Source organism: Grus americana, chromosome 10 (assembly GCF_028858705.1).
Source record: "Grus americana isolate bGruAme1 chromosome 10, bGruAme1.mat, whole genome shotgun sequence".
Classification (NCBI taxonomy): Eukaryota; Metazoa; Chordata; class Aves; order Gruiformes; family Gruidae; genus Grus; species Grus americana.
The window spans coordinates 24,580,297-24,594,617 of NC_072861.1; the positions used below are offsets into that span (position 1 = coordinate 24,580,297).

At 40.3% G+C, this 14,321-nt stretch overlaps 1 protein-coding gene across 2 annotated transcripts in view; it reads left to right on the forward strand.

Moving 5' to 3' along the window:
• IQGAP1 (IQ motif containing GTPase activating protein 1) overlaps window positions 1-14,321 on the forward strand; it is a 76,349-nt gene that overhangs the window by 452 nt on the left and 61,576 nt on the right. For both annotated transcript variants that reach the window (XM_054837520.1, XM_054837519.1), the window contains exon 2: window positions 1,486-1,585. In XM_054837520.1, coding sequence (XP_054693495.1) covers window positions 1,486-1,585 — 100 coding nt within the window. The remainder of the gene's footprint in view (window positions 1-1,485; window positions 1,586-14,321) is intronic.

A 14,321-nucleotide genomic window follows, 5' to 3' on the forward strand; every position in this document is an offset into this window, starting at 1 on the left:
GCCGTCACCTCCCGCTGGCGGGCTCCGTGCCTCGCCCAAGATGTCCGCCGCGGGCGGGGGGGGGAGCGCGGGGCGGGGGCGCCCCTAGTGGGAGGGGACGCGGCGGCCGCCCAGCCGCGGGGGCGCCCCGGCAGGAGGGGGGCGCGGGGTCGCGGCGATTTCTGTCGCCTTCTTTCCCGCGTGTTTCGGCGACGACACCCAACTTAGGGGCGAAACGCGCATTCCGATCGGACACCTCCACCTCCTTGTCATACGCTTGCTGTGGAGAGGGAGGCTTTAGCTCAAGATGTCCGAGATACGTGCTCGCTTGTGCTGCGATACCACGCCAAAAATGAGCAAAGGCGGGGAAAAACGCGATGCTGTGGATGGGAGATGTCGTAAGCCACAGCCGGAGGCCGGCGGCGCAGGGCAGGGAGGGCGGCAGCGGGTGGAGTGCTGGCGGAAAGGTTGTGTGCTCGACACTCGTAACGTAGGAAGGAAGGATTGAGTTGGGGAGTCAAGATGGGAGGGACTTTTTCCTTACTGATAGGCGTTACCCTCTGGTTTAGGACAGTTTTCAGCTCTTGTAACTTTGGGTGGGGTTGGAGTAATCAGAAAGATGCTTTTGCGGTACTCCAAGGTGGTTCTAAGAGGCCCTTTGCAGTTTGAACCAAGATTTTGTTTGATCCAAGTGCTGTAGTTGATACCTCATCACTTGCATGTATTTGCTGAAGGCATTTTAGGTGTAAGCTAACCTTTGATTAACAATGGTATGAGACATTGCCTATTTGTCAAGTTGGTCCCTAAAATCTAAAAAAAAGTGGGGGGTTTTGTGTTGGGTTTTTTTTTTTTTGGACATGAGAGCGTGGATGAGATATTTAGCTGTAAGAGTGGAAAGAGCAGGCTTTATCACTGAGGCTTTAAACACACAGAATCTGGAAGATTTAGGCATATACCCCTGTCGGTCCTCAGCTTGGTCTGAAGATGACACGCAGGTTGTGGATCTGAATGATTCCCTTCCAGATGAAGACTGTGAGTAACGTTTCCATCTTTTGAAGAGATGGACTATAAAGATACAGAAGGGATTATGAGATGTGAATATATATTGTTGTTCTTCCTTAACCTTTGACTACCAAATCAGAGGATAGATGGAAGGACATGTGGTCACTGATGTGCTTTTGAGGAAGAGAAAGGCAAAACTAGAGGAAAATAAGAAAATGAAGGACCATTTCTAAGAAATTGGAAGATGGGAAAAGTTGGATCACAGTCAAATTGAGAAATCAGAAAGAGGGAAGATGGAAAGTTTATGTGACAAGGAAGGAAGGATAAGGAAACAGGATCTGTTCTGTTGCTTGTAAAGAACAGGTATATTTGGTCCTTCATTTTTCTGAATCAAATAAAACCTGTGATGAGTTTCTATGGGAAAGGTTGGATCTGATTTTTGGTGTGCCTGTTCAGTTATATTAAATCTTCAACCACCTGAGAATGTGTTTTGACTATTTGCAGCTGTCTTGGATAATGAGAGATTAACAGCAGAGGAAATGGATGAAAGACGACGCCAGAATGTGGCCTATGAATACCTTTGTCATCTGGAGGAAGCAAAGAGGTAAGAATAAGTGGTTTTGAAACTGCTGGTGCTTTAAAAGAAGTTGTGATATTTGGTAAGGGGAATAATTTGGATGTAGCTTACCTCTTTCCTGTGTTTCTTAGTGGCTATATAGATTCATTTAAAAAAACAAATGAGAAGCCAAACAGAAATAAACCCAAAACCCAACTGACACCTGATGTGCTTATCTAACGTGTTCTTAAAGACTTTTCGTGACAAGGACTCCGTAGCTGTTGTGCTGCGCTATTCCTATCACTGGATGGCTTCTCCCTCCCTGTTAGCTAACTTGTATATGTCTTGGTGCAGTATTACCTCACTCTTATCAATGGACATGAAGAACAGGTTATGCTTTTCCTCTTACACTGTTACAATTTAAATTTGTAAAAGGTTACAGTTATTTCCCTTGCACTTATCTTCTCTGAGACTGGAAATCCAATTCTTGCATGTTTTTGTGTGGGTCCTATTTAATAGGTCTGTAGTACTTTTCCCTGGATTGGTCTGGCTTCTCTCCACTTGCTCCGTGTCTTTCTGGAAGTGCACTGCCAAAACAGAGAAGAGTTTTCCCACAGGGGTGTTAACATGCATGCTTATAAGAGCACAAAGATTGTTTTATGTACCCTGATAGATATGCTAGTATCGTACATTATGGCATGGTACCTATGTTTTCATAATAGTATGGTGTTGTAGTTTTGCTGAGTTGCTACCCTTTTCCTTGAAGGTGTGCTGCTGAAATGTGTTCCTCATCCTGTCTTTACACAGTCTATAGTGTTTTCCTGAATGTGTTACTTTTCACTTGATCCTGCCAAATTTGATTTTTCCTTATCTTTAATATGTTGAAATAATTTTGAACTTATTCCTGTCCTCCAGCATGTGTGTAGCATGTGTCACATCCATGTTTAATAAGCATGCTCTATTTCTTCATTCTGACAATTAATGAAAGTGTGATCAGAACACAGTAGATGCTATATATCTGCTATTAAAGGAAAAAGAACCAATATGAAAAATGAATGCATGAAGTCTTACTGTCGGTGTTTTTTAAATCTTTTGGCAAACATTCAATCCTACATGCTGTACATGGAGAATAGGAATGAGACCGATTTGTCTACTCCTTTACTTCATGACAAGTTGGGTCTTTCATGCCTCTGTATAAATTGAATTTTTACTTGAAATTTAAAATATGTTTTTGAAGCTGAGATTGAGATCAAAGGCAGGTTTTCAAGAACAAGATTAAAGAAAAGAGATGAGAAAATGTTTATATTGGTGACTCCCCCTGCCCCCAACACTTTTGAAAGTGATGCTAGTGTTTCAGTTTGCATTTTGTAATTAGTCAGGAAATGGATTGTGAGCATTTTGTAATTAGTCAGGAAATGGATTGTGAGCTTAGACTTTCCTTGTTCCCACAAAGATCTAGGCAAACTAGCCAATGTGTATACCACAGAAAATAATTTCTAGAACAGTAGAAAAGTATGGAGCATGCATAAAAACATGCTCTAGTCAACTGCACGTTTTGTCATGGCTCACTGAATACTTCAGTCTACCTCTGTCCTTCAAAAGATGATATGGATCAAGAGTCAGGAAACTTTCACTTCTGCTGGCTGGGTGATGAATTTTGGATAAATCTGTGTAAGTCTTCCCCAGCAATACAGGTATCTTCCACTGTAGTGATTTTATTGGGGAGGGAATGCTGAGTTTGTACAAGTTCATTGCTGGCAGAGTATAAAGAAGGACTTTATTCCAGGATTTTAATAGTTTACACTGCCTTACCAAGAACGTATAGTATATTTTTGAAGGCGTGGGGAGCACTCAGTTTATGCTATAGTCTTTTAGGTGCTTCATAGCAATTGTCACTACTGTAGATTCACAGAGGCTGCTTAGTTACTAACAGATAATGATTTTCTGACCATATGGATTTGGATGAGCTTTGAAGTAGTGAGAAAGATCTGACTATATGTCAAGATAACTCCTTCCCTTTGAATCCAAGATCTTTATGATCAAACACTGGGCAACAAGGAGAGATGAGTTGTCCTGTAGTCACTGTCTGTGCTTGAAGGAGCCCCAGATCCATCACTTTTGGACTCTTTGTCACTGGCCTCGGAGTAAACACTTTCCAAGGTGCTGGTTCTCTGTTCCATTCCATGTCCAGATTTGCAAAAAAAAAAAATCAGGCAAAAATACCTAACACAGCAACAGCTTTAATGTTTTCATTAAGCCGTTGCTTAATCATGGGACTTACTCTTTAGATAACTCTTCTTTGACTCTAAAGTTTCTTGGCCATCTTATCTCTGCTTCTGAGTATTGCCTTGGTATTGATGAGGCTGAGCAGCTGGGCTTTTGATTTTGTTGCACCTTGTCAGAAACAAGATGTTTTCACTGTTTTGTCTCAGGAGAAGCCTTGAGATGTTTCAAATACTGCCTAGTGGTTCCCAGTATGTTTTGTGAAGAACGAAGCAACAGCTGTCTTGCTCAAAATGCAGGTAGTGGTGTTACAACTTTCCTTGTATGCACCTTGGCAATCAGAGCACTTGTTAAGTGGAAGGTCTGCTTGGAGAGCTTCAAATACCTCTTTTCCAGCCCTCAACCAATGTTTGCTTAGTGGCCTACACCGGCTGTTCATGCATATGTGAGTGGCAATTCCTGACTCCTATAGCTGAAGCCATACCACTTTGCATGCGAGTTAAAGATTAAATGACCAGAAGGAGGGGAGCAGACTCCTTAGTTTAATAATTAAGATACATAAGTGAGAGCAGAAAGGCCTGAGTTCATGGTCTGCTCCCAAGATTTGTTTTTTCCTCACTGAGCAGTCTTTTTGTAAATTGTCCTTTGAAGTTTTTTATTACTACTAGTACAGCCTAAAAGAGGGCTCTTGGCTGCGTTGTTGGAAAGGAGTTTGTTTAACAAAAACAGCTACAGCAGAACTGTAAGAGATCATTGTATTTTAATGTCCTTGGTCTGAGATTTTCTGTATTTGACTTCTTTACCAGTAGTGTAACTGAGACATAAGGTGTGAATTAGATTACAGTGCCTCAGAGCTATGGGTATGGATAGGAGGGTTTATAATCTTTCTTCACAGTGAGAGGCTTTCAGATTGGAAGTTATAAGAAGACGAGGATCTAATAGCAGAGGAAAGTATCTGGTGCGCCCTGTGTCACACTCTCAGAAGCTGAAAAGGTGAACGTTGTAAAGTTGGTGGCGGCTGAGGCAGCGTGGGAGGTGGCTGAAGAATGATTCTTAGTGGCCCCCCTCCTCAGCCTGTAATCATATTATCATATTACATTCTAATATTGTATTCAGGCACTGTAGTTTATATTCAGTTTTTATGAATGTCAGAGGCTTGCTATCCCTTTAACCAAGCAGCAAATACAGAATCTAGAAGCAGAAGTGGGTTTTTTTTTTTCATAATTATTAAAAGAAGGTAAGATGAAAATTGGCTAGCACCTAATTTCATACTGAAATGAAAAATCCAGAAAAGTCCGGATTTCTGAATTGTCTGATGTAACAGCACATGTGCAGTAGCTTTAAGTATTTCATGAAGTTGTTTGGAATACCTGTCTGCTAAGGAGCGTACATCAGAGGCATTATTAGAGGAGTATTAATAACTTGTATTTATTTAATGGCATTCCAGCCTGTTTTGTTTTTTCTTAAGCTGTCACTGCTGTTCTATTGTTATTTAGCAGTTTTTGACTTCAGCTACTAATGTGCAACAGTCTTGTGAAACAGGCATTATTCTTGCAACTTGGAGAAGGGCAGGGTGTGCAACTGAGTTGCTCAAGATTATGAAAGACATTGAATTGAAAATTGGAGCTGAAATGAAGATTGTGAATAGAATAGTACTATGCTTTGACCAGATACCTCTTTATTGAATAAAAATGGATGTATGAATAAGTGTTGTTTAATACTTCAAGTTTGGTGTTTTGTGTGGGTGGGGTTTTTTGGAGGTTTGGTTTTTTGGTGGTTTTTTCCTACCTCCAAATCACAGTAGTCTATACAGAAAAGCTGTGGCAGCGCAGATAAAACTGTAAGAAGTAGTCTGTTCTGTTGTGACATGGCAGCTTGTGCTGGTGGAAGGGTAAGGGTATACTTACCTGGAATAGAGGCAATCTGAGAAAACTTCTTTTTGTCATCATTATCTAGAAGTCAGGCTGGTGCACTATAATATCCTTTGCTGTGTTGTGAGAGCCTTTTTCCCTACATGGGTTACTTGTTGGGGTATTGTGGCATTTTCATGATGAAATTAGCACTTACCAATTTGGCAAAGGCTTTTTCAAGCTTTGTCTTTCACCGTGGAATGTTTTAGGTATTCCAAGTTGGAAACTAGAATGTTGTTGGCTCTCATTTCCTTATCTGGCTTGCTGAGTGATGGCACCACGCTTTTCCCCTGGGATATTTTCATTTTGGGTTGTGCCTTAGCATGGTGTAAGCATTTTAGTGCCCAGATTATGTGGCTTTCAGTAACCGTATAACTTCCATTGTGCCTGAGCAGTGTTTCTTCTTTTATGCATCGGGATGGAATCTGACCATATGGTTTTCTTCTCCTTTTTGGGGTTTCTTGTAGAAGGTGATCCCTATTGAGCAAGAAAAGGATGCTGCTTACTCTTTATTGCTGATTAAATCTTTTAAGGATTGAAGCATACTGTCTGTGATCTTGTGGTAATCCCCTTCTTTCTGACAGTTTGGAAGATGGCTTAGTGTAAACTGATGATACTTTGAGAGATAGTAATGTTTTGTGCCTGTGTGGCAAAGTCCGAAGGGTCTTTCAAATTGATTGCTTTTCTATAAGAATTACTTTCCCCTCTCCCTCATGCATGCTCTCCCTCTTCAAAGTGGGGAGCAATTTTTTTGACTGAGATGACTTGTCTGTGTCTTTAAGTAAAAACAAACAAACAAACCACCAAAATTGTTTGCCAGGTGACCCAGTTAAATTTTGTTTCCTAGAAGAAATCTAATGTTTAAAGAAAAAAATCTGGTCTTCATCTTCTTGGGTTTCCCACTTTTAGTTTGAAAATGTTTGGATGGATATTGTCATCTCTTGGAATTCAGTGCAGTCATCCAAGATCTGCTTAAACAGTTTTCTTTATCTTCAGAGGTGTAGGGTTCCCAGAAGAACAAAAAGGAAGAATTATGGAGGACACCGCTTTCTGGACAAATTGAACACATCTAGCGTTGGTGTTAGATGGGAAGCTCTGTAAAGCTTATTCTGTGAGTTACCTGTGAGTAACTTTGTAAAGCTGGTTCTTCAGTGTCTGTGAAGGTGTAGATATCAGTTGTTGAAGGAGCTCTTGTTTGAAGATAATTTTTAATATAGTACACTACAGCTTAAATCTGCTCGTGAAGGAAATGTGATAGCTGCTCTCTTACACAGAATTAATCTCAAGAGGCGGCTTCATTGCAAATCAGAAATTTTTCAGAAAGGTGATAAATTGCATTGGTTCCATTCTCTTATAACCTGAACTTGGAAAAATTGAGGTAGTTCAGTTAAAATATGTATCTTATGAGCCTCCGTTAAGAACAGGGCTGCGATAGAGAGCTAGGTACCAGTGAGGTAGTTTGAGAACAGCAGGATTAGGCTTTCTCAGTTTTGCACAGTTCTCTCTGTGTCTCCTAAGCAAGTTGTGGGCAGAATATCTTATTTAAATCCTGCTTGAATTAATCTGCAAATCAGATACAGGCAAGTTTCCTGTGGGTTTTGAAGCGGTAGAGTTAGTGCACTACCTCATGGAGGGTTCTGAGGATGGAGCGGTAATAGCGGTCTGGGGAGTACAGCCACACTGATGGCGTGAAGCAGAGCTGCAGCTCAAGAATGTCAAAATTTTTTTTGCTTTGTTTTACTGTAAATCTCTAGACAGCAAGAATTGTAATGTAACTCTGGAATCCCTCAAATAAAAAGAAAGGTGAGGATTGTTTTGGGAATGAGCTGTTTCTGAGCTCATTCTCCTCCCCCCCCCCAACTTAGGCAAACCTGACTTTGTGGGATGGGGTTTCTCTTAGCTTTTAAAGATATTTCTATTTGCATTCATATTCTAATGTGCAGACTGTATGCAGCCCAGCTACAGTTTAGTGTCCTTCAGTGATTTATGAGCAATTAATTGCGTTACCTCAGAACCATAGGAAATTATTGCAACTTTGCAAATAACAGAAAAAGAGAAGGTAATGCAGTGGATCTTAAACTGTTCGTAGAATAGATACAAAACATATTTTGTAGTTATGATATGTGAAAGCTACTTTGCCTTATGCAGGTCAGCCTGCATCTATATTTAATCCATCAGATCATAATGGTCCCCTCTTTAATAATTGCTGGTCAGTATTGCATGCTGGAAAAGATGTAAAGATGAAATTAGTTATGTTTAGAAAACATCTGCGGTAATATAGTCAGTAGCCTGTAATGTAGAACCTTAGGAAGTGTTCCTCTTGTTGATGAGGTCTTCAGACTTAGATGGGAGGCCATCTGAGACTTCTGAATGATGTTTGTCTGGTTTGCCCATGTTTTATTTCAAATGTATAACTCCATTTTGGAGATACTTTGTTTTTATTTTCTAACTTTAGAATGAGGCTTTTTTTTTTCTAAAAAAATTGTAATATTGAAGTATGATTGGATTTTTACAGTTGCAGAGTCAAGAGAGAAATAAAGTCATTCATAAATTGATGTATTTGTAGATACATTTGTATGTGAGGAGTCCTGATATTTTCGTGTATAATCCAAGTCACAAAATTACTGGCATTTGGCTGAAAATGACATATATTTCCCACCAAAAGTGACCCTTCTAGGTCAGTTGAGTGGGTCAGAAGGTTGCTAATTGTCACAGCAGAACTTACTCTTATGTGACATAAATAAGGTTCCTCTTTTTATTCCAGGCTAATCAAGACCTTTTTTCTTTATTTCCTTTTATTTCCATTGTATTCCCACTTGTAAATTGGGTCAGGGTTAGGGTTCTTTGGGCTGATTGTTGGGGGGGGTTTTTTTGTGTGTGTGCTGTGGTTTTGTGGGTGTTTTTGTGGTTTTTTTTTTTTTTTTTTGGCTGTCAGATACGATGCAAGTCCCATGTTAGATTGTAACCATGAATATTCATAGATAATATTTTATTACCAATAGTTGTAAGTTGAAGTAGCTGCTCTTTAGCTCTCACCACTTCATTTGGGGCTTCTTATCAGCTCCTGTTTGGACTTGAGATCTTTCTCTACAGTTTCTGTACTGTTCCGTTGATGACTTCATGTGGCTGGCAGGGAGTGGCTGTCTGGACTGGAAGTGTCTTGGAATGCACATTCAGAACTATATTTTTTCTGCAAAGTGGGTGGAGAGAGGTGGGGGAAGGACAGTGGTGGGGTACCACCATCTTTGCCTCGCTGAATACTTTTTTTATGACTCACTGGAAATAGTAATGAAAGGCTGGCCAGGAGGAGGAGAAACAGCTGTTTGCACAGAAGTCAATTCAGAGACCGGCGTTTTGCTGTTTGAACAGTGGTTTCTGAAGGAATATTGTATGTAATGCAAGAAGAGAGCAGCCCAAAATAAAGCCAGTAGTTGTCGCAAAACAGTTTTTGACTATCGGGTGCCGTGGAATGCTGCTTATAACCCTTATTTGCAAAAATCAACTTAGTTTTGAGGTATGATAACTTTAGCGATGCTATACCTTCCAAGCATTTAGGCCTATTTAGTTTCTAATGGTAAACGATCAAGGCAATTAGTTTTGGCAACAGAATGAATGTGTCTTGAAAAAGATTTTTGTATATGTGATAATTAAGTTCCTCATGACTATGTGCTTGGTACTCGCCTAAAGCTCTTTGAGACTAATCTTTTTGGCAAACATGGTAAATGTGATAGGATCCTCATCAGCAAGAGCAGCTAAGGTAATTTTTACCAGTTGTTGGCAGTGTTTGCAATGGACCAAAGAGGAACCTTATATTTACTTTCACTGGGGCGAGGGGAAAAGGATTTAAATGCCAAATTATTAATACGGTCTTTGGTTCAGCTGCACGTTGCCAAGGAAGGTACATCAATCATTGGGAAAAATCTGACCTATGTTACTTGCTAATCCTTTGCTTTTTGGTATCTTTCGACTGAAAATGTCTCCGTGGGTAATGAGAATGTTCTGGGACCTTTTACTTGTTTTCCTAGCTCTTCATTTGAGAGGCCGTGTCTCTGGCCTCTCCTGCACAAACTGTACTGAAACACATTTAAATTTCCACTGACTTCTCTAGAAGAGAACACTCTGGTGTGATAAATTCATTTTACTTTGTTGTTGTTAGCTCTCTGAGAGATCTTCTTTCATCAGGTGATTCTTTGATTTATTCAGAGTTGGTAGAATGAGTTATTTTAGAGAGAAGTTTTTGGTTTGGGTTTTTGCATGGCTGTCTGATACCCTTGCTCAGGTGAATTGGACGAAGAACTGAGGCTGTTTGCAAGTTTTCTCTTCTGATGCTCTGTGAGAATGTGTGCCAAGTCTGTGACTGTAACTGAACTAAAAATTAATGAGATTCATATGTAGAGGCAATAATCTGCTGGAATTTGAGATCCCTCTTCTCTCAATAAAATGAGTAGTATAATTTGTAAAAAAAAAAAAAAAAAAAAAAGCAATACCTATGGTGTTAGCAATACTGAGCAGTGCAAAAGCCTTTAAGCCATAGCTTTGTACATTCTTATGCAGACACTGTTGGGGTAGTGGGGGGGAAGGGCTGCCGTTTTGCTCTGGCCACTTGTTCCTCTGCTGTGATGCTGCTGTGACCATGCATGTCTTCCTGGGCACACCTGTAGGGAATTGCAATAGATGGGCTAAATGGATGTGAATGGAAGCATCTAGATGTGGAGGTACCACGTGCAACAGGGGAAGGGCTATTGGAATGACCTGTGTTTAAAAATGCCTGGATTAGCAGCTAGTCTTCAAGACTCCAGCATGTTTGTGTTCAGTTTCACGACACCCTTTGGAGGCACAGGGAACAAACCCTGATGGTCACGGAGGTGGCACAGGACAGAGATAGTCATCACTGTCAGCTACAAAAGGGCATGAAGAGGCCTATTTGTAACCTGTAAAATCTGGTTGTGGTTGCCAACTGAGGAAGAGCCCGGGAGATGTGAGGAGAACTTGACAACTGGTGTCCATTGCCCTCCGTGTCAGGGCAACAGATCCTGGATTTCCTAATGCTTATTGTTGGGCCAGTTGTAATGGCCCACTGCTGGGTGGACAGCTTGAACATCGTTCTCCTGGTTGCCTGATTGTTGGACAAACTTCTTGGGCATCAAATGCTTTCTGGTGCTTGTGAGTATGAGACTGAGTGAAACCTGTTTTGTTTTCTGGTTTTATGTCAAATGCAATCAGCTTCCCACTTCTATAAGGTCTGGCGATTTAGCTACGTTGTTGGTACAAAGGTGTAACTGCATTTCCTACTTGTCTGCCACCTTACAGGGTTCAATAGACACTGGCTTTAGACCTACGTCGAATGCAAGAGCTTTTTCTTTTCTGGGGCAGGTGACAAAGATTTAAATTTCTATTTCAGCTTGTTACATTTCTCAAAACTATTTGAATTGAAATTGAAGTGAAGAATGCTGCTTTTGATAGAGAACTAGAGAAGAGAGCTATAAACCAATGGTCAGTCAAAATCTGCTTTATGAAACAGATCTTGCTCAACAGAGTATTTCAAATTACAATTCTGATTGTTTTGTGGTAATTACTGGTATAACTTTAATAGTTGTAAAGGTACCTGACTTAATATGTGATACTGATTTGAGCAAAGCCTTGAGTGTTTACAGGTGTGATTTCAGATTTACCTGCTTTGGAAGACTTTAAAGGACTGATCTCGAAAACTACATCTCTTGACTATGATCTCATTTCCCGGGATGTCAACTGTTACAATACTGCGGAAGCCAACTTGCCTCCCCCGTGGATTTGAATGTTTTTTGAAGAGTGGAATTCTAAATAAATATTGTTGGTGCCTTCCTTTAGCTCAGACACCTGCTGTCTGGAATGTGCTGGTGTCCTTCAGTCCGCTTTTGTGAGCCTTGTTTCTGTAGGATGAGTTGTCAGGCAAAAGATGGTAATGTTTGATATTCTATGTGTCAGTGCAGAATACTACACAAGATGGGGGAAAGCCGATGATATGTTATGCAAACATTGACCCTGAGAATGAGCAATCCTGGTGGGGAGTTAGGGAAAGGGAGACAGTTTTTCTTTCTTGAGGTTTTGTTGTTCTGAGTAGAATGCTTGGTATTCTGAAAGTCCTTGCATGATGTAATTTGTCATTTGTGTAGTATGAATTGAATGGCTGGTTAGCAGTGTTCACTAGCGCGTTTCCAGCTTCTGACTGGCAGTTATACTGTGATCACCGAAACTGAGTTTGACAGAGGGTTCTGCCCTCTTCTTGCAGTTTTTCTGCCATCTTACCAGATGCTTGCCAAATTTTCCTGTTAAAGCAGCCACATAAATGTTATCGCAACCTCTATCGCTTGAGGAAGATGATTCTGTTTACTGCATGTCAGAAATCCTTTGAAACAAACTACTCTCTACTAAAAAGAAAGTCCTTTTTAACACAGGGACAGGTATGTTGTGTTACAGGTCCTTGTGTTTTGAAACATAGATATCCAGGAATTGCAAAACTAGCTAATTAACTGCCAAAACCTGAAGCATATGAACATTTGTTGGGTCTTTGCTGCTGCAGTCTGTTTTTCATTTCGGCTTTGGTAGATCAGGTGCAAATTTTCCACTTATTTCCTTGTGGACAAAACTGTTATTTTACCTTTCACTCGCCCTCGAGACTACTGAAAGGAGGAGAGAGAAACTTTTTCAGTCTTTCCCTAGGCACTCTTTTAAAGTATTAAAAAGCCTGTGCATCAGCACTACGTGGTGTGACTGCCTTTTTCTTCTTTTTTGAACTGAGACTAGACAACGTTACTTTATGTGACTTTTACATCAGCGTTACGACATTTGACGGAGTTAGACCATAAAGATATCCAATACTGATTTTTTTTGAGGCTCCAGGAAGCGAGAGTTCAGCCAATGTCTAGGTGGATCGTTCCAATGGATTAAAATTTACATATGTTTTCCTGCTTTGGCTTCTAGCTGTTGTTTCTTATTGTCTTTTTCTAGTTGAGACTCCTGCTCTTGCAAATACTCTTATTTATATTAGTACTGGTTAAGAGTGATTAAATATTCTCTAATAGTCAGTTTGCTGACCTGGCAAAATCATCCGTTCTTTTCCTTGGGATGGAGAGTGGGGATGTTCTTTGTCAGGCGACTGGGCTGAATGTGCTTGCTGAGACACATGGGCCTCCAGAATGCAAGGGAGGCAGCTGGAGTCTGTTGCTGCAGTGGGAGAAAGATTGTACTAGGCTCACCTGTACTGATTAAGAGAATTTCTCTCAAAGCTAAACAAATTGTTTGCATGTATCCTTGATATGTGGTGTGCGTATGCAGCGTTGCCCTGCTTGGATGCACAAGGGTTATCTTGCTTTGGTATAGAGTGCTAAAGACAAAATGGAGAAGCAACATTGGATTCTATTTGTTGTGTGTTTTCTGGAGCAATGCAGGAACTCTGCCGTTCCTCTTCTGAATTACTGTAGTGTACTTCTAGTGAAGTTGCAACTTCAAGCTTTGCATCCTGTGTGCTGGCTGTCAGTTTCTGGGTGAGGTCTAAGACTGTGTGGCTAATGGTTAAAAGAAAGAAGCGAGTATGTTAGTTTTATAGAAGACTTTTAAAAGACCTTTTTAAACTTTCCTTCAGTTTTGTAATTTATTGCAGTATGTAGAATACTATCTTGGTTTGGAGCGTTTTGTTCAGAGTCGTGTAAATGGTAGAAAAGTGGGGGGGGGGGGGGAAACCACAAGAATGCTTATTTTATTTAAGTCCAGGAGAAGCATGAGGATTTTTCAGTTGGGAAAAAAAATTAAGGCTGATGTAGAGCAACAGCTTCAAAGATCTAAAAAGGCCTAGTATTACTTAAGAAATGTTCTTGCAGGTTAACAGCTGATCTTCATTGTTTACTGCAGGAGGTAGAAACTGGTGTACATACGTACTTCTGAAAGTTTTGCTAGGTATCTATAGACATCTCTGGTTATGTGAATACAGTTAAAAGTCTGATTTAGGGTGACTAAAACCAATCTTTTGTGCCTGAGTGTTAAATAAAGCAAAATGTATTTAAGTTCTATGTACTTTCTGTGTGTGAGATAGATCTAATGAAAGTAAATCTAAAGACCATTTTAATGCATTTTAATAGTTCTGTGATTCCCAAATACATTTTTGCATGTTAGATAAACTCACAAATGTGACATTCATAAACTTCTGTCAAAGAGTTTCATCAATTAAACCTATGCTATGTACAATAATTTAGGTCAGTGTGAATAGATACAGCATATTTAATTGAGCAATCAGTTACCTAGCTTAATAAAAGCCAATGTTTATATGCGTCTCTCTTACTGGCCGTTGTCAGAGACAGGGTATTGGGCTATGTGGGGCGCGAACTTTTGGTCCGATACCATCAACAGGCATAGGGGCTGCTGTTGTCATCTGTGCCTTCCTTCGTGATAGCTTCCTGGATTAAATATGGTTGAGGTAGCTGGAAGCATTGTCAACGACTGTGCTCACCAGATTGCTAGACTGGATAGTCATAAAGTGCAGGCAGATGCTATAAAAAATATAAAGAGAACAGAAGTAAGCATAGAGCGGTTGCCATGGGGAAATGCAGATGATCCTACAGCAGGGAGTCTTGAATTTTCCAAAGATATTTGTCCTTGCCGCTTTCTGGCATTTGGTT